This window comes from Sminthopsis crassicaudata, chromosome 4, assembly GCF_048593235.1.
Source record: "Sminthopsis crassicaudata isolate SCR6 chromosome 4, ASM4859323v1, whole genome shotgun sequence".
NCBI classification, from domain to species: Eukaryota; Metazoa; Chordata; class Mammalia; order Dasyuromorphia; family Dasyuridae; genus Sminthopsis; species Sminthopsis crassicaudata.
Genome location: NC_133620.1, coordinates 11,471,807 through 11,491,988, shown reverse-complemented (window position 1 = coordinate 11,491,988; position 20,182 = coordinate 11,471,807). Strand labels below are relative to the sequence as shown.

Here is a 20,182-nt window from a genome sequence, read left to right as displayed (position 1 = left end):
AGAGGAAAAGGAAGGAGAAGAAAAAAGTGAAGGCAGGGGGAGAGGAAGGGATGGAAAAGCAGGGAAGAGAGAGAAAGAAGCAAACTCAGGACAGTGGGTGTCCACCTCGACGCTAGACTTGAGCTCTATGGGCTGGTCCACTGGAGGCCTGTAAGGAGCCAACTTAACCAAGAGGTATTAATTTCTACATGATTGTTTTAAGTGTCAGCAACTGACCAGGACAGACTCCTGAAGAGGGGCCGGAGGCAGAAAAGCCAGGGTCTCTGCCCCAGCAGCAGGAGCAACGGGTAGGTGGCGTCTCTAAAACCTGAACCCTCTCAGGTGGTTAGAGAAGTAAATAAGCATGAGGTTGCCCAGCCCAGTGTATTGTGGGAGAAGCAAACATCCATTTACACTGACCTACCCACCCTCAAAAGTCTACACACTTCCACCCACCCCCACCCCTACAGACACACATGCACACTCACATCCTGAGGGAGCCTGCATTTCCTCTTATTAGTGATCCCTGATAAAACCCAAATGTGGCAAAAGCCTCAGATATTTGAGCATTCTGGCAAGGCAAGTCTCTCTGGACCGCTGGGTGGGGCAGCGGATAGAACACTACTCAGAAGAGCCGGGAGTTCAAATCTAGCCTCGGCCAGTTTTTAACCCTGAATGTGGCACAAAAAAAAAAAAAAAAAAAAAAAAAAAAAAAATCCCTCTGGGATCCTGGGCAAAGCACCTTTGCTTCTAAGACCATGGTTCCCTCCTCTGCAAAAGGGAACAGTTAGACGAGATGGTCGTTGAGGTGCAGCTTGAGATGTAGGAGCGTGTCTCCTCCCATAGAGATTCTCTCGTTTTGCACAAGGGGAAAGGCGGCTGTCCAGGAGTTAGAGCCATTCTGAAATGCACGGCCCAATCGCTCTTTCCCCTCTGCCCCGTGTCAAACAAACAAGTGTTTTCAGTGTAAAAACCCACCCCTCGAAAGCCCCATGTCTACACCAGCCTTTCCACTGAATCGAAACTCCTTTGGTGTTGAAAGCCCCGGCAAACCGGCTCCAGCCTTCCTTTGCCCAACCCACATCCCTCCCTTTCATCACGATCTCTGGGCTCCACTGGACCAGTAACTATTCCTCCCATGCAACATTGCATCTCCTGCTTTGCACAGGCTGCGCCGTGTGCCTGAAGAGCATCCCTTCCTCCCGCCTTCCTCTGAAGCTACAGCCAGCCCTGCCTCCTCCCCCAGGAGACCCCCAGAAGCTATCATCCCATCCCCCCCAAACTGTGGCTTCTGTTTGCCTCTTGTAGACATGTTTCCCCTCTAGAACATAAGCTCTCCAGGGGCAGGCACTTCCATTTTTTTAATCTGTAGCACTCAGTAGGCACTTTATCAAGGCCCAATGGCCCGACCGGTCTAACGTCCACCCTGACTGGAGACCAAGTGGCTTGGCACGTCAGGAGCCCCGTCCGCTTACCTCATGCGATAATGCAGCCGCAGCGAGGTTTTCTCTTCGATCTTGATGCAGTGATTTGGGGCGTACCAGAGCTTGGTCTTCTCGTCGTACAGGGCAAACAGGTTGTGGCACAGAGGGGAGATGGCTGGAGAGAAGGGCAGGGAAGTGTCAGAGAGGCAGACATGGGCTCCGCCCCCACCTCCCCTTTCCCTGCTCTGTGGATACTGGGTTACCGAGGTCTCTTCCCTTGGGTGGAAAGTTCCTCGAGGACAAGGACCGTCTGTGGCCCCTTTTTGTATCCCTGGCGTTTGGCGCAAGGCCTGACAGACAGCGCCCGGGCTGTGGGACAGCTAGGAGATGCCATGGTCCTGGAGTCAGGAGGACTCATCTTCATGAGTCCAAATCTGGTCTCAGACATTTATCAGTCGTGTGGCCCTGACAAGTCACTTAACCCTATTTGCCTCAGTTTCCTCATCTGTAACATGAGCTGGAGAAGGAAATGGCAAACCATTCCAGTGTCCCTGCCAAGAAAACCCAAAATGGGGTCAGGAAGAGTCAGGCAGGAATGAAAAATGACTGAACAACATCAGACATACAATAGGTGCTTAATAAATGTTTCCTGATTGATTGATCTGGAAAAGAGGGATGGTCTCTGAGGTCCGTCTTAATTTTAAATCCTATGATCATCTAGTAATCAGGAGACCTGGGTTCAAAACCTGTCCCCATCACTAACTATAAGATTTCTAGCAAGTTGCCCAATCCCTCAGAAGATCCATTTCCTCCTCTCTAAAGTGGGACCAACAAAACTTGCTCTACCGACCCAAGTCCTGTCTTGAGGAAAATGCCATGGAAACCTCCAAACACAAACACCACCCAGCTCCCCACCCCAACTTCTCGGCCCGGGGGCTTGGCAGAGGAGGGAAAGGGAAGGAGGTGTTTCTCTCCCATTCATTCACTCACATGCCCTTCTAACTGGGCCAACTTTAGAATATAGTTGGAGAGTCGACTTAAAGCTATACTAGGGGAAAAAAAAAGTGGCTCCAAGAAGGTCGAGGATCATTCTTCTGGAGGACGATGAAGGGCAACAATAACTAACTACTCCACCCTAATTTTGTTTCTCTTTGAATGAAGACTAGACCCAGAATAGTTTGCATGGACTGGAAAACTCAGAATAACTGCCCAGATGAATAAGTGGCTCGGAGCTCTTCTCCCCCTCTGCAAGTCTCCAGCCAGGACCAAAACGTTTACAAGCGGGCAGGTAGAATTACTGAGCCACCCTGGGCGGTCTGGGGAAGACTCCTGGGGGAAGGGAGAGAAGCTATATGATGGGAGGAGGCAGATCCTGCCCCCGTACCCCAAAAGGCTCTCCCAGGAGGGATCCCCCGAGCACACAGCAGTGAATTTGATTTTAATTCTTGAACAGATCCTAAGATCCATAAACAAAGAGATGGTTCGAAAGAAGGAAGCAGTGAGCATTCAAATCTAGTGCGACTTCATCAAAAACAAGTTACTTCCGACTTTCTTTATTGACTAGCAGATTATAGGAATGCCATCAGCTGAATAGTCTTAGATTCCAATAAAGCATTAATGGAGTTGTGTGTGTGTGTGTGTGTGTGTGTGTGTGTGTGTGTGTGTGTGTGCATGTTGTCTCCCCCACTAGACCATAAGGTCCTTGAGATAAAGACTGTCTTTTTGTATTTTTGTAGCCTCAGCACTTAGCACAGTACCTGGTACACACTAGGCGCTTAATAAATGTTTCTAAGGTAGAGGGAATGAAGCTAGGTAACAAAGACAATTAGTCAGAAACTGACTGAACCATAGTCATTAATGGGTCAATATCAAATGGGAAAGCAAGCTCTAATAGGGAGCTCCAGGGATTTGCTCCATGATGTTGGGTATTTCTTTTAATGACTGGGAATGGCAGACGTGGAATGCTGATCAAATTTGCAGAGAGCACAAGGTTTGGAAGGATAGAGAAAATAGAGCTGGACAGAGTCAGGATCCAAAAATACAGATAACTCTTTATAACAATGGGTCAAATAGAGTAGGAGAGAATTTAACAGAGATAAATGCAAAGTTCTACACTTGGCTTCTAAAAGTCAGTTTCACAAAAACAGGATGGCAGAGGTGTGGCTAAACAGTAGATCTTGTGGAAAAAGATCTGGGGGCCTTAGTAGTAAGTTTAAATTAACTTAATTTTTTTTAATTTTTTTCATTTTAGTTTATTTTTGCTGAAGCAGTTGGGATTAAATGACTTGCCCAGGGTCACACAGATAGGAAGTGTTAAATATCTGAGGCCAGATTTGAACTCAGGTCCTCTGGACTTCAGGGCTGGTGCTCTATCCACTGCACCAACTAGTTAACTTAATTTTACTTAAAAACTTAGTTTTTTAAGTAAATTTAAGTAAAAAAAAACTCAGTTAACAGTATGACATAAAAATCAATAAAAGCTAATACTCCCTTAGGCTGTGCTGGAGAATCCAAAGGTACAAGTAAATTCTAGCTGACTGAATAACTGACTGACTGGCCACTTGATAGTGATGCTGTAAGGTGAGTTATTGATTGGGCAAGGGTTGGGTCAGATAGAGTCTGAGGTCCCTACTCACTCTGAGCCTCTATGATTAAGCTCCTTGGGGGCAGGGAAGGATGGTAAACTGTCCCCAGTCCCCTGTGCATTGCCCATACTGAGTACTTGAAGCTTGTTCATTAGCTGTGTGACAATGGACAAGACGCTCAACTGCTCTGTGCCTTGGTTCTGAAAAAGGGTTCTATAATCACATCTTGGTAGGGTCACATGAGACAATGGGCGTGAATCTCTTGGCAAACTTTCATGCTCTCTAGAAACATGAGAACTCTCTTCTGGAGGAGCTGGGAAACCCTTCCCTTCCATTCTTCCAAAGTTTGGGTTCCTAAGCCATTGTCCAATGTTCACACGCTGCCCTCTCCATCCGACATACAAAAATTTCCTGGCAGCGGTGAAGGATACGTGTGTTCGAATAGAAACCGACCCGAGTGATTTTTGACAGTGATTAAAATCTCTTACCATAAATAATAAATAGGTTGCTTAAGTACTTGGTGTTTTTATCATAAATGTTTTTCATTAGTGGCCACCCAACTACAGGATGTATGTTTAATGAAACTGCTCCCATAGTTTCCCTCTCCTCTCCTTTCTCCCCTCTCTTTCTCTCCATTTCCAAAATCAAGAACCATTTTCCCTTTTGCAAAAGGGGTGAAAAAATAACCATCAAGATGACTGAAACTACCACTAAGACAGCATCCCATTCTTCCTGCTACTCACTCCCATCATCCCATTCTTCCTGCCATTCCCTCCATCATCCCGTTCTTCCTGCCATTCCCTCCCATCATCCCGTTCTTCCTGCCATTCCCTCCCATCATCCCGTTCTTCCTGCCATTCCCTCCCATCATCCCGTTCTTCCTGCCATTCCCTCCCATCATCCCGTTCTTCCTGCCATTCCCTCCCATCATCCCGTTCTTCCTGTCATTCACTCTCTAATGAAGAATGAATATTACTTGAACTTTTGAGACATAGAGAGGGGAAATGAAGGGTTGAATAAATCAATTATTAATAGTAGATTTATTTGAAGTAATGACAGTCCCCGGCTTACCAACAGTTTCCTAAGAATCAAATCAGGGCACATCATAAATTTAAACAACTGAGGGTTGCTCATCCTAAGAGTCTGGGATTTGGAGGCAAGATTGCTTGTGTTTGATTCCCTGCTCTTACACTTTAGCTGTGTGACCCCTGGATATTTCAATTCACCTCCCTTGGCCTTAACTTTCTCATCTATAAAATGGGTGTGATATTACCCATAGCATTTTTATGAGATTGTTATGAGGATCATAAGATTAGAGCAGGTATTCTTAACCTAGGCTCTATGAAACTTGTTTTGAAAATAGTTTACAAATTGGATTTTAATATGATTCACTTCCTTTGCATCCTACACATTTTATTTTATGCGTTTAAGACCACAATTCTGAGGAAGGTCCATAAATTTCCATCAGACTGCCTACTCAAGGGGACCATCCCTCAAACAACACAGAAAATCCCTGCATGGGATCAGAGGAGAGACCCCAAGAGGTCATTTTGACCCAGGTCTTTCCACCTGCTCTTTCCAGCTGCCTTGTGTGTCACAAACAACAGAGGAAGGGTTAAAACAGCCAAGAAGAAAGACCGAGTTAATTAGGTGGAGGAGAGGAACAGAAATTCCAGTAATATGTAGGAAATAATAATAACTAATGTCTATCTAACAATTTCTATCTAACAATTTAAAGTGGGCAAAGTGCTTTAGAGGCTCTTACATATCTTTTCAAAAAATTAAAGAAGCAATAAATGAAATGGATGCTCTTCATGAAATTTAAAATGTCTTTTTAAAAATGCAATCCATCTTTCTAATGGTACTGTTAGCGGAGCGGTGACTGGGCTGGTGATTCTGGAAAGCAATTTGGAACAGTGCCTCACAAGGTTACTAAGCTGGGTGTAACCTCTGACACAGTAACACTGCTCCTAGGCTCATACCCCAAAGAGATCGAAGAAAGAGGGAAAAGACTCATACGCATGAAATGCCTACAGCTGCTCCTTTGATGATAGTGAAGAATTGGAAACTGAGGAAGTGCCGAGCAAATGGGGAATGGCTGGATAGCCAAGTGATATGGAATACTACCGTGCCTCAAGAAATGATGAAGGGAGCTGGCTTAAGAGAGAATGGGGAGATCTGCTGGAGAGAGTGAGGAGATCTGCTGGAGAGAGTGGGGAGATCTGCTGGAGAGAGTGGGGAGATCTGCTGGAGAGAGTGGGGAGATCTGTGGAGAGAGTGGGGAGATCTGCTGGAGAGAGTGGGGAGATCTGATGAACGAAGGCAGACAGAAGTCAGCAGAATCAGGACCACGTACACAGTGGCAATGATATTTTAAAGATTAACAGCTTTGAAAGATTCAGAAACTCTCTGCAGCAAAATGACTGACCCCAATTCTGAAGGATTTGTAGTGAAACAGGCCTTTGGCTCCTTCCAGGAAAGTCATGGCCTCAGAGGGCAGAAAGCTTTTTTCCTTTTATTTTTAACATGGCCAATTTGGAAATTTGTTTTGTCTGATGGCACATGCTTGTAAGAGGAGGTTTGTTTTCCTTTCTGTATCTTTCTTTTCTTTTTTCTTGCTTTTCAGGAAGGTGAGTGGGAGGGAATAGATTTTCACTGATTAAAAATAATTATAATTTTAAAAGACCTTTATGGTGCCCATGAGATAGATAAGAGGTATTGTTCATTATCGTAACATTACTCCTATTTTACAGACAGAGAAACTGAGGCATCCAATAGAACAACATAGTTCCATTCTTAACCACTAAACAGCAGGAGATGCTCGTTTAATGAATGAATGATATTCTTTGTGACTATTGCAAATGAACTTTGCCAATTAACGGCCCTGGGGACGGCATCCCCATGTCTATCATACATGGAGCAGGCCCTCATCCCTGCCAGGCCTGCCTCTGGTCCTCTGGTCTCAAGTCCCTCCGAGGAGACTCCAGGGAGTTCCAGCCCCCCTCCCAGTCGGCTGTCCCGGTGATCTTCCCAAAGTGCTTTCTGGCCACGCCATCCCCTCTTCCTATAATTCCATTGGTTCCCAATCACCTCCAAGATCAAACAGAAAATCCTCTGGCTTTTGAGGCCCTTTCCTGCCTTTTCGGCCTTCTCATAGCTCCCTCCCTTCCAGGTACGCTAAGGCAAATAGACATTAAGTGACTTGTAAGTATCTGAGGCTGGACTGGAACTCGGGTCTCTGGGAGATCTGCACTGCTGGCTGCAGGTGGGCATGGGCAGGGGAGGAGGGTGCAGTTACTCACAGCACTCCTGTGCGGCTTTGATGCACAGATCCTCCACCGTGTACTCGCCGTTGAGCAAGTGGAGGGGCTTCCTGTCAGGCAGGTAGAAGGCCACCTCCACGCCGGGCTCCAGCACATCCAGATTCACCTCATTCTTTTTGTAGCTCCTCATTTTTGCACAGAACGCCATAGCATTGCAGTCCTCCTTGAAATTTAGATACTGTTTGGGAAGAGGAGTGGACATTACCTCGAGTTTTAATGCCCCCCCATTTCTTCAGAAGGAGTGGGGCTGGGGGCCACTCCCTGCCCCCCAAAAAAGACTGAATAGAGCTGAACTCCAACCAGTGTGGAGAGCATTTGATAGACATCTATTAGAGACTGGGCCTGACTAGGCCCTAAATCCCGAACCCTGGGACCCTGAGACCCTTCCCTCTCTGCCCCTCCTCAGTAACTCCCAGGACTAAAGCATGCTGGGCTCACTCATACAAGTTTATGCTCCACAGAGACCAGGGGAAACCTACAGGACAGAGGTGCTCAAAGGCCCTGGACCCACTTCTCTCTGGCTCTGGTTTCTCCTGGAGGTCATTTTCTGCTTCCAGAGGGGTCCCCAAGCAGCTAATGCCTGGGGGAGCCCAAGCCAAGGTGCTGAGTTCATGGGGCTTCCCTCTATTTTTGCTGAGGCTGTTGGGAAAATCCCAGTAATGCCTTCAAAGGTGAAGTGGCCCCGGTGCAACTTGCCTCCTCCAAATAAATAATTAAACAAGAAAAGAGGCTTAAGCCAGGCCTTTCCTGACCTTCCCACCAGGAGTGAGGGCTTTCCTTCTTTGGAAATGACTTGCTACGAGTCCCACTGTCTTTTCTGTGTGTGAGCTCCCTGAGGGTAGGGCTTTTTGGCCCTGAATGCCCAGCTCCTGCGCAGTGTGAGGGATTCATAATGACAGTTCATGTTCAATTGACTTTTAGAGACTTGCAAAGCACCTCAGAGGCTTTATTCCCCTTTGCTCCTCTCCAGAGTCTGTGAGAGAAGTATTGTTATCATCCGCCATTTTTTCTCTGATTTATCTGGCTGGACTTGGGACTTCATCCACGGTGGCGTGTTCTGGTGCCCATTTCCTTAACTAATATGATTCGATGGGCACCGACCGTGTACTTTATAATCTCAGAAAGCTTCAATAACTTGTCTAAGGTCACCCAACTAATATGTTTGGAGGCAGGATGTGAACCTGGGACACTTCCCAGTTTTACAGATGAAGAAACTGAGTCTAGGAGAAACAAAGTGACTGCGACTCATGTGTGTTAGATGTGGGGCCAGGTGCCTCCAACTCCAAGACCAGCCCTATCTACTGCCCTACTCAAATTCGTAATTTTACAGATGAAGAAACTAGGGGAGGTTAAGCGATTTACTCAGGTTTACACACAAGTAAGCATAAAAGTAGGATCAGAACTCAGGACCTACTAGTTTCTTCATTCCATGGCATGCTAATGAACTTTAGGCTGCTTCCCCCCCCCTTTTTTTTCTTTTATGTAGAAAACAAAATAGGGCAGCCTCACACAGTAGCTGGAGAACCAGGCTCAAAGTTATTGCTTGTTCAGTGTCAGTTTCTTCATCTGTAAAATGGGGCTAATAATGGCAGCACCCATGACGTGAGGGTCAAATGAGATGGCATGCAAGTTACTGCATAAATGTTGCTATTATTATCAGCATCATCGTCACTATTAGCATTTGATCTATCTGGAGAACAGCCGATGAGCTTACCTGCATTTATTCGGCTGTCTGCTGCCTCCTCCTCAGACAGCTGAACGTGGACTCCTCACCTTGTCCGAAGCACTCCAAAAGCTGATCTGAGCAGGGAAAGAAAGAAAGAAACGAACTCAAGGTTAGTCTCCTCCAGACAAGAACAAGAGACCTCTGGACCACAACAAGAAAAGACCATTTGGGCAGCAAGGAAACAATTCTTTCACAAGGCCAGATAGAGATATCGTAGCTGTCTCGTTTCATCTCCAAAATGGAGCCGGGGCTTTTGCATCATGGGGGTAAGCTCCCTGAACAGCAGCGTAGGTGAGGGATCCCCCACCATTTGTTCAGTAGCATTTCTCTGGGTGGCCTATAAAATGCCCCCCCCCAAGATTTCTCCCCACTTCCTTGGGAATTCATGGCCCTGTCTCCGGATCACTCAGTTAACAATTAAGTAAAATACTTTTATTAGTAGTCCTACCGATCAAGAGACCTGCATGAAGTGCCTACTTTATATCAGGTATTGGATAGGCAGAAAGAAGCAAAAGACTTGCCCTCGAGGAGCTTACAATCTAGTGGAAGGAGAAGGGAAGGGAAAATGGATCTAGGGAATATGGGGAAAAAAATCTCATTTTCAGTAATTCCATTCCTTGGGGGATGTCGAGATTCTGATGTAAAGAAACTGAGTCATCTGTAATTTGATGAGATTCCATACTGTGTAATTCATTTAAAAAAAATGGGGAAATGGCACCAATCCTGTCCCCCAAAAGCCTACAGTCTGACAGTAGAAGATCAGGTAGATGGACTCAGCCCACAGAGAATGTTCAACCAGAATAGGTGAGAAATAATGGGAGCAATTTTTACAATAACAAAAAAATAATCCTGGAAACAAAGTGGGCGCCCATTGACAAGGGAAGAATAATCATACTGCAAACATGAATAAATAGGGCATGACTAATACAGAGAAGCCTGCAAAGTGTGATGAAACCGATGTGAAGTCAAGCATAACCAATATAACAAGACATGATGATTACAATATTCAAATAGACAAGAGAAGGGACTAAGTATTCATTAAGCGCCAGGTATTGTGCCAAGCACTTCACAAATATTATCTCACTTGATCCTCACTAGGAGGTAGGTGCTATTATTATTCCCATTTTATAGTTGAGGAAACTGAGGCAAACACAGGTGAAATGACTTGTCCAGAGTCACACAGCCAGTAAATGCCTGAGTATAAACTTGAACTCAGACTTGCTTACTCCAGGTCTAGTGCTTTATCCACTGAAAGAGCTACATGATCTTCAGTTGCGAGAATTTTCTCCATGGAGGCCATTTTTAACAGTTTGTGATAGTGGATAAGTCATGCCCTTGCAGTCAAAAAGACCTGGATTCAAATTCCCCCCTTGGACACTGAGCTGTGATACCATGGTCAGGTCACTTTAATTATCTACAAAATGAAAGGGTTGGACTCTGGCCTCTGTGCTGCTTTCTAACTCTAGGTCTATGAGCTAGAAAGATAACCAGAAAAGCTCACTCGCATCTAATAAGTGTTGGAGACTTAAATCCAGTACTTTAGCTGCTCAGCACGAGTGCAAAAAATGCAAATGGGAACATCAAAATCCAGCAGAAGACTAATTAATAAGACCAACTTTGGCCTCAAAGGTTAGGAAGCACTTTTCCTTTTCTCTCACTCTATTTGAGGGGTATTCTCTTGGCTGCATCAATAGGACAAGAGAAAGAACTGGGCGAGAGAAGCGTGACTAGAATGATCACTCTGTAAAATGACATGATAGTGGTGGATCTTTAGACAACTCTCACCTAAAAATTAATTGAAATAATAACTTCAACAAATTTGCAGGATATAAAATAAATCCATGCAAATCATCAGAATTTACACATAATACCAAGAATACTCAGTAGGAAGAAAAAAAAAGAATTATTCATAAAAAAAACTATAGAACGAATAATAAAATGCATGTCTACCCACTAAGGTAGACAAGGGTTGACCTTTTGATTTTTCCTACCAAGATAAGAGCTATATAAATATAATTATAAAGTACTACTTCTAGAAATAAATTCAGACCTAAATAATAGGAAAATATTCATTGTTCACAAGTAGGATGAGTCAATGCAAGAAAAATGGCAATACTGCCTCAATTAATTGACTTATTCAATGTAATTTCAAACTACCAAAAGATTATTTTACAAAACTAAAAAAACAAAAAATATATATGTGGAGATAAAAAGTCAAGAATATCTAGAATAATAATGAAAAGTAGGAATGAAGGGAGCTTAACAGTATCTATACTCATCTCTGACTATACTACAAAGCAATCATTTCCTAAACAACTGAATTGTTATTTAATTATTAGTGGTTGGAAAGTTTTCTTGACAAAGATACTAGAATAGTTCGCCATTTCTTTCTCTGGTTCATTTTTACAGATGAGGAAACTAAGGCAAATGGGATTAAGTGACTTGTCCAGGGTCATATAACTAGTTAAGTATTTGAGGCAGGATTTGAACTCAAGAATATAAGTCTTCTGTATTGGATGACAAATAGAGATAAATCAGCACAAGCAATTAGGTACTCAATTTACAGAAGTAGATACAACTAATAGCCTAGTACTCAATAAACACAGATGCTCCAGAACAAGGACTCGCTATCTAACAAAAAACTTCTAGGAAAATTAGGCAGCAGAAATTAGATTTAGATCAAGACTTAATAACTTTCACCAAGATAAACTCCAAATGTATACATGACCTAAATATAAAATGTCACATCATAAACAAAATTAGGAAAATGGGGGGGGGGGCAATCCCCAATCAGATCTATAGATAGAAGGAAACTTGATGACCAAACAAGAGATACAGATGAGAGATGATTTTGAATATATAAAACTAAAATTCTTACACAAATCCAATAAAGCTAAGTTTGAAAGGGAAACAGTTAATTAGTAGAAAAAAAAACATTGTAGCAGGTTTCTTTGATCAAAGTCTCATGTCTAAGATATATAAAGAATTGATTGAAGCTTATAAGAAAAAGAGTCAATGAATAAATCACATAAGGATATGAAGAGGCAATTCTCAACAGAACAAACTCAGGTTTTCTATAGTCATATGAAAAAAGAGTCCAAATGGCAACTAATCAAATGAGGCAAATACTAGGGATTAGAATCATCCCAATTTTATTTATGTTTCCATGCATTTAAAAATTTTCTTTATCGTGAATTCCCAATTTTCTTCCTTCTTCCAGGCCACCCACTCACTGAGAAGCCAAGCAATCATTATATATATGAAATCATGTAAAACATATTTCCACATTAGCTATGAAGAAAGAACAATTTTGAGGACTATTATGAAGCATGAAAATGGGCAGAAGCAGGAGAAAAAGTTACCCAATAAGAACAACAATATTCAAACGATTTTGAAAATAGGATCATCCATGATTTCAGAGGACCGATGATAACTGATGATGATGAAACATGCTGTCCTTGACAGAGAGATGATGAATTGAGCAAGCAGAACAAAACATACATATTTTTCCATTCCACAAATGAGGCAATTTGTTTTGCTTGCCAGTGCATATTTGTTACCATTTTTTTTTCTTTTCTCTTTCAATGGAGTGATTGAGATGAAAAGGAGAGAAAATGGATTTCAGTTAACTTTTAAAAGCAATTTTAAAAATGAAGGGGGTGGCTATAGATGTAGAATAGTGTATTTACTTTCAAATGAGGTCACTGCATTATTAGTTTTACTTGATTGCTTTACTTTGTTACATGAGAAATGAAGGTAAGCTGTGTTTATAATGAAAAAATAAAACACATCAATAAAACTTAAAAACAAAAAGAAATGATGGCTGACATTTCAAAGAAATTAAAGGTGGGGAGAGCTCATTTTCAGGAAATGGAAGGCAGGGATAGGGAGTGTTAGTCCCCACCCTTTGCACCATATCACACTCCCCACTCTAAAATGATTGGGTAACTTTGTTTACACTAAACAGCCCAGAGCAGATGGCAGGGCCAACTAAATAAGCAACCTGAGAAGTCCAAAAGGAAATCACAAACAGCTACAGAAACGAGGCTACAGGTCAAGGATGAAGAGCCACATCACTTAGTGTCGCAGGTCACATCACTTAGCAAGCCCACCGGATAGACATCATTCCATCAAGCACAAGTAAAGAAAGGTCTCCCCCCATAGGCAGTGAAACAAAATAGTACAAAAATCCCACATGAAACTGATGGGGGGGGAAGCCCACGCAACACGATAAGTGCTCATAGAGCCCAAATCAGTTCGGGTACAATAGCTAGAGAATTCAACTGGGAGGCTGGACCCGAGTTCCAGTTTCTAGTGAGCCGTGCAACTTGGGGCAAGTACCTTCCCCTCTCTGTAAAAAGAAGCTGGACTAGATGAATTCTGTGGGTCCTTCTAACTCTAGTATTACAGGTGTCCATATTCTAAACATTCATGCTCTGAAGCTAGAGAAGAGAAGACTTCCTCTGGATACTCCTGGATTTGAAGGGACTAAGAGGGAATATAAGGAAGGATAACTCCAGGCAAGGAAGGACTTCTCTAAGCATTAATACTGCCCCAAAGCAGATTCACTGCTTGTTCACAGATAGGAACTGGACCTGATATCACATCTCTCAGTACAGTTCAGCACCGACATTGAGAAGTTGAGTGACATACCCAGGGTCACAGAGCCAGTATCTCTCAGAGGAAAGACTTGAACCCAATTTTTGGTGATTCTAAGGAAACCTTTCTATTCTTATGCCAAATTGTCTCTGGTAAGACTTGTTTCATCAAGAGACATTCAGACACAAAAGACTGAACATACTGACCAATTTTATAATCTTTTGGGGGAAAAAAATCATGTGAGAATGATACAAAATTAGAAAACTGATCAAAGGAAACCGAGTCACAGAAAAACGAGGGTCAGCAAAGTTGAACCAGTGGGGCTCAGTGACCAATAGGTGGAATATTCTAAGGTGACCTCTTTCTAGGAAACTTGGTTACAAGGAGCTGAGCTGGTGTTTTCCCATAGTCCTCCCTTGAAGCAACAAAGTTTCCTCTGTGTGTCCTCTGCTTTATCTGGCACTAGAGCTGGCCTTGGCTCTTGGAAGCTACAACTCCTGTCAGTAGGTTCCCCAGGCTAGAAAGAGTAAGAGCCAGGCCAGGAGGCAGTCCCCAAAGGGCCAAATAAAGTCTAAGGTGCTAGGAATCAGGGGATGTGGATTGGACCTTCAAGTCTCACCTGGGCTGCTTATAAGCTGCAGAACATGGGGCAAATTCATCATCGGGAGAATGAGGGAGCTTGACTAGAACCAGTAAGTCTGTAAGATCCTATATGGACACTGAATAACTCATGGGGCCCAGTCTAGGAAAGTCAGATTATAAGGCAAGCCTTTGCCACCTCCAGGGCAGGGCAGGCAGGTGTCTGCCAGCGGGAACGCCAGCAACAACAGGTAGCCCAGCGCTCCCGGCTACAGTCAGTGGAGCATTAATGGAGAGCCCAAACCACCAGTTCACGGCAGTTGTCTGTCTAGATAATGTGTTCCTAGAAGACGGAGGTTTCTTCAACCTGATGTCACTGAGCACAGAGCCCTGCTTAGATCAAAGATGGATAAAGATGGGACGATCAGATTTCATTTTGTTTCGTAGAATGAGAAACTTGAATGAATCCTCAGAAAGTTGCCTTAACTATACTAAACCCTTCTTAAACAAGCACAATTCCTGCTTGTTTATACAGAGCTGTTTACATGCTGTCCCCTCCCATTAAATTACTAGTTTCTCCAGGGCAATTTTGTCTTTCCCGATACTTAGCTCGGTGCCTGGTATATAACAGGTCCTCAATAAATGCTTACTAACTGACTGATTAGGTGTTTAATAAATGCTTATTTACTAACAGACTGAACAACTAACCGCCACTCCCCTCATTTCGACCTCTTGCCTAGGAATCACTGGGCCAAATTCTGGGGATGCTGTTAATGAAACTGGAAAGTGACATCCGTCAGTCACATGGCTTCACTCATCAGTCCAGGCCAAATACCCCCACCCAGTCACCATTCTTTGTTAGAATGGGATCTCCTTTAGGGGAGGAAGACGGCTCCCCTTAGTGTTTGTAAATCCGGAACTCAGCACAGTACCCAGCACACAGTAAGGATTTAAAAATGCTTTTCCATCCAGTCTTTGTCAGTCGCAAAGCCTTGTGGGCCAGGGGCACAGGTGAGAATGCACCAGGACTTAGTTATGAATTTTGCTTTAAGATAAAACTTAGCGGCAAAACAGTGATATCACCACAAAATAAATGAATGACTGATGGATGGATGAATGGATGGTCAGATGGATAGATGAGTGAATGAGTGAAGGAAAAATGATCAAATTCACAAAAAGGAGAATTTCTGCTTTGTCTCCTCTTGAACCCCCTCCTTCCAAGTACATTTCCATCTTATTCCTAGAGTACAAAAACTGGAAAGATCAAAGAGGAAAACAAAATTGAAGGGACCTTTGAGGCCATCTAATTCAAATCTCCATCTAGTCAGAGAGATGACATAATTTGGCCAAAGTCACACAGCTCTTAGCCAGAGCTATGGCTTGAACCCAGGCCAAGGGGAAGGAAGTCCATGATTTTGAAGGGGGGAAAATGGCTGTGGCTTACTGGGATTCAAGTCCCCATTTTAACACATCTGTCCGGCACGAGCAATAATATTATTAAAGAAAGGCTTCAGATGGCATCTGGGAAAGCCTGAAGCCAGCAAGGGAAAGAGTGAGGAAGTCAATCAGAGAGTCTGGGTTCAAATCTTAACTCTGGCCTTTCCTTCTCTAGGTGATCTCAGGCAAATGGATTGTCCCACCTGGGACTCAGTTTCTCTTTTTGTAAAATGATGGGGTTGAACATGATGACTTTAGCAGCCCCTTCTATCTTCAAACCCAAGATCTCATGCCCCGAACCCTACTGCCACTTCACATACCTGGGGCCCACGAGGCTTTGCTTTTCGGGGTTCCCGGTCACCGGAATCTCCACCACGGAGCCCCAGCAGTTCCCCTCATGCCAGTGGAAGGATCCTCCCCACACAGGAGAACCGTCGGAATATAAATATCAAACCTGCTATTTTCTCCAGGCAGTGAGGCAGAATGATTGTTTTTCTATATGCTGCTCTGCTTTCCAATTATAGCCCAGATTCCGGGAAGGCCCGAGAACGTGGAGTGCAGATTCACTTACAATAAACTTCTAGGGATGATCAAACAATCAATGTCTGCTCAATCGCTCAGCTTTTATTGCCTCCCGGGGCCAGGGAGCCCGCCTTCACTCAGAGAAATCGACTTCTCCAGATGAGACGGAGCTTTGTAGCCACCAAAGTCAATACCATTTTCCTAAAAGCTCTGTGGTGTCTGGGATGCTCCCCTACCTCTCCAATCCCTGCAACCCAGTGACAGTGAACATGCTTGGGAACAGGCTGAGGAAGAGAGAAAAAGGGGCTTGGGAGGTCAGGAAGTCATCTCTGCCCCCACTTAGGAAGGCAGAAAATGCAGGTCTGAGGGCAAAACAAACTCCCTAATAATTTCCAAAATGAAATCATGAAACCGGCTGCCCCTCCTCTCAATCCACTGACACGGTCTTTCTGGTTATAACCAACTGAGCTCCATGAGGGCCAAGACCATATTTTCCCTTCTCTTTGTATCCCCAGTAATTAGCACAGTGTCTGGCACATGCAGAAGGAACTTAATAAATGCTTGTTAACCTGAAAGTTCCTATTAAGTGCATATTGTTAGAATCTAAGTTCCTTGAACACAGGATCGAGTTTTGCTTCTCTTTGGCTCCCAAGTACTCAGCACACTAGTAAGCGAGTAAGATAAATTTGTTGACTGACTAATTTGTTGAGAGGATGTAGGGATAAAAATGTTCTAACCCAGATGGATAGATGAGTGAAGGAGTGAAGGAAAAATTATCAAATTCACAAAAAGGAGAATTTCGGTTTCTTCTGCTCTTGAACCAAGTACATTTCCATCTTATTCCTAGAGTGCAAAAACTGGAAGGATCAAAGAATAAGTGAGCATGGCTGGGGTAAAGGAAGGTCCTCTTCTTTTTGCATCTTTAAACTAATCATTTCTTCATTCAACGTTTATTGAATACCTTCTGTATATGAATACCTCATCTAGATAAGAGGGAGCTAATGACTTGGGAATTGGAGAATCTGCTTCTGACAATTAAATAAATTAAATAACTAGGAAGTTATTTAACATATCCTAGCCTCAGTTTTTTCATCTGTAAAATAAGGATAAAAATAGCATCTACCTCCCGGGGTGGCTATAATGAAATAATGTTTGTATTTTGCAAACCTTGTAATACTACATAAAAATTAGCTGTTATTATCATTATCTAGGATTAATTAGGGGGTACCATATGCACACAGCTCTGAGACTGGAGTCACGAAGACTCAATGGTCCAAGTTCAAATCCACCCTCAGACACTTATTAGTTGTGTGACTCTGGACAAGTCACTTTACCCTGTCTGCCTCAGTTTCCTCGTCTGTAAAATGAGCTGGAGAAGGAAATGCCAAAACACTCCAGTATCTTTGCCAAGAAAACCCCAAATAGGGTCATGAAGAGTCAGACACAGCTGAAAAACCCTGGAAGACAAAAGTGCAGTCTGACCTAGAACCTAGAGACCAACAACATTTCTCTAGCTCTTTAAGATTCACCAAGCACGTTACAAATAGAATCTTGCTTGATCCTCACAACAAGACTGAGGTAGGTTCTATTATTTCCAGTTTACAGATGTAGAAATTGACTTCAATAACTCTTGTCTAGGATCATAACTCAGTTATTGTCTGAGTTAGGATTTGAATTCAGGACTTGCTGCCTCCAAGTCCTGAAGCCCATTCAGGACACCCCTCAGCTGCCTGATTAGGCTATAAAGTCTTCAAGGACATGTGTGTCTAAACTATTCTCCCCAGCTCTTGTCACTAGGAACCTCACAGAGCCCATTTGACACATTTTATTCATGTGTTCCTTATTCATTATTCCCTCATCTTAAAATGAGGGAAAGAAATAAACTATGGAGGATGGAAACTTAAGGAAAATCTTTGCTCTGTCTACTTGTTGCCATCTCTTCCATTTCCCTATGGCCAAAACGAGGCGCCATTTTTGTTTACCAATCACTGTGGCTGACCCCCAACCCTTTCACTACTGGGAAAAGGAGCTACAGTAGTCTTCCTAAAGCCGAACCAAGATTAAACAGGCAGCAGCAAATTCCTCTGAGGGGGAAGGCAATCACAGCCTGAACATTTCTCAAGGAGCCCCTGTTCTCTTGGTATGAAACACGCCATCCACAAAAACACGGTACCGGTCTCAATTTCCTCTTCTGCCATATATGGTTATTTTCCTGTCAGCTTATTTTTGGCAACAAGGAGCACAAGAGGCATTCTATTTTTAACCATTCAGGAACCTCCAGTCTCTGGGCACATCCCAGGGAAAACCTGATCACGACAGAACATCAGGATACGAGTTGGGAAATGACCTTGGAGAGAATCCAGCTGATGCCATTCGTTTTTAGAGAAGAGGAAACTGAACAAAAAGAAGCCACACATGTTAAAATGACCAGATTCTGAAGATGAGCAGCCTCAGGCTTTCAGGCTTTCATCCCCAAGTTCCACCCCCCCCAACACACTCCCAGTTTAAGTGAGAGCTTCCCTCCAGAGACTGGAAATTGTCTGATTGACAGAGAATCAATGCATTAAGTGTTTACCATGTGCACTCAATGTATAAGCATTTATTAAGCACCCAATATGTACCTGACACTGTCTAAGCAGTAGGGATATAAATGCAACAATTTCTGCCCTGAGTTTTCATGCTGTTGGGGGTGATAGCCTGAATACATACAGCTTTAAATATGGAGGGAGATCAGGGAGGACTTCATGGTGGAGAGAGTGCTAAAGCTGACCTGTGAAGAAAACTAGGCATTCTAAGGGAATCCAATAGATACATAGGGACTAGAACTAGAATTTCAATTTTCAGATGAGAATCCCTCCCCCCCCTGGGGTAATGCACTTGATCTTCAGGTTATGATTAAAGGACGGTTGCAGAGGGCACTGGTAGTTAAATGAAATGCCCAGGATGTGTCTGAGTTAGACTTGAATCCAGATCTTGCTGTATCCCAGTATGGCTCTCTATCCACTACCCCAGAAGGCCTCCCATTCTCTGAATCAAAAACCAGATCTAACCAGTATGTGGCCTATTGGACTAGACTACCACTGGCCAAGCTTGGGGCTGCTTGGGTAGTAAATCAATTGCTGGATTTGAAGTTAGAAAGGTCTAAATCCAAAATCTCAACAAGCAAGGAAGCAAAGAAGGAAGGAAGGAAGGGAGGGAGGGAGGAAGGAAGGAAGGAAGGTGGGAGGGAGGAAGGGAGGGAGGGAGGGAGGGAGGGAGGGAGGGAGAATGGGAAGGAGGGAGGAAAAGAAGGAAGGAAGGGAGGAAGGGAGGAAGGAGAGAAGGAAGGGAGGAAGGGAGGAAGGAGAGAAGGAAGGGAGGAAGGAAGGTGGGAGGGAGGGAGGAAGGAAGGGAGGAAAGAGGGAAGGAAGGAAGGGAGGAAGGGAGGAAGGAGAGAAGGAAGGGAGGAAGGAAGGTGGGAGGGAGGGAGGGAAGGAAGGGAGGAAGGAGGGAAGGAAGGGAAGGAGGGAGGGAAGGAGGCAAGGAAGGGAAGGAAGGAAGGAAGGAAGGAAGGAAGGAAGGAAGGAAGGAAGGAAGGAAGGAAGGAAGGAAGGAAGGAAGGAAGGAAGGAAGGAAGGAAGGAAGGAAGGAAGGAAGGAAGGAAGGAGGAACAGAGAAGGGAAGAAGAGGAAGGGAAGGTGACTAGGACTCAAGAATGGTAGACTATTCTGGGATGAAAGCTCCAGGGAAACGTCAGGACAAATGAGTGATGGTGCAGACATGGGTTTGAGATCAAAGAAGTTGGGAGTAGGGCTTGATTTTCTAGAAGTAAGGGAAACCCAGTGACTTGCCAAGTTACAAAGGTAGTAAACATCAGAGGCAGGAATCAGAACCAGGCCATTGGCCTCCAGAACCATCCAGCCCAAAGGAGAGTTATTGGTGATTGGGATGAGCCATGGAGCAGCCAAAGAGTCTGGCTTCTCACTCCATAAACACTTCCTCTCAGCAAGTGCCCACACTCAGCCAAGT

The 20,182-nt window shown here is 43.9% G+C and overlaps 1 protein-coding gene across 1 annotated transcript in view; it reads right to left on the bottom strand.

The window, feature by feature from the left end:
- JAK1 (Janus kinase 1) overlaps positions 1 to 20,182 on the bottom strand; it is a 136,913-nt gene that overhangs the window by 42,502 nt on the left and 74,229 nt on the right. The window contains 3 exon segments of the mRNA XM_074265742.1: positions 1,455 to 1,578; positions 7,291 to 7,489; positions 9,026 to 9,111. Of these exon segments, the coding sequence (XP_074121843.1) occupies positions 1,455 to 1,578; positions 7,291 to 7,489; positions 9,026 to 9,031 (329 nt within the window). The 5' untranslated portion in view covers positions 9,032 to 9,111.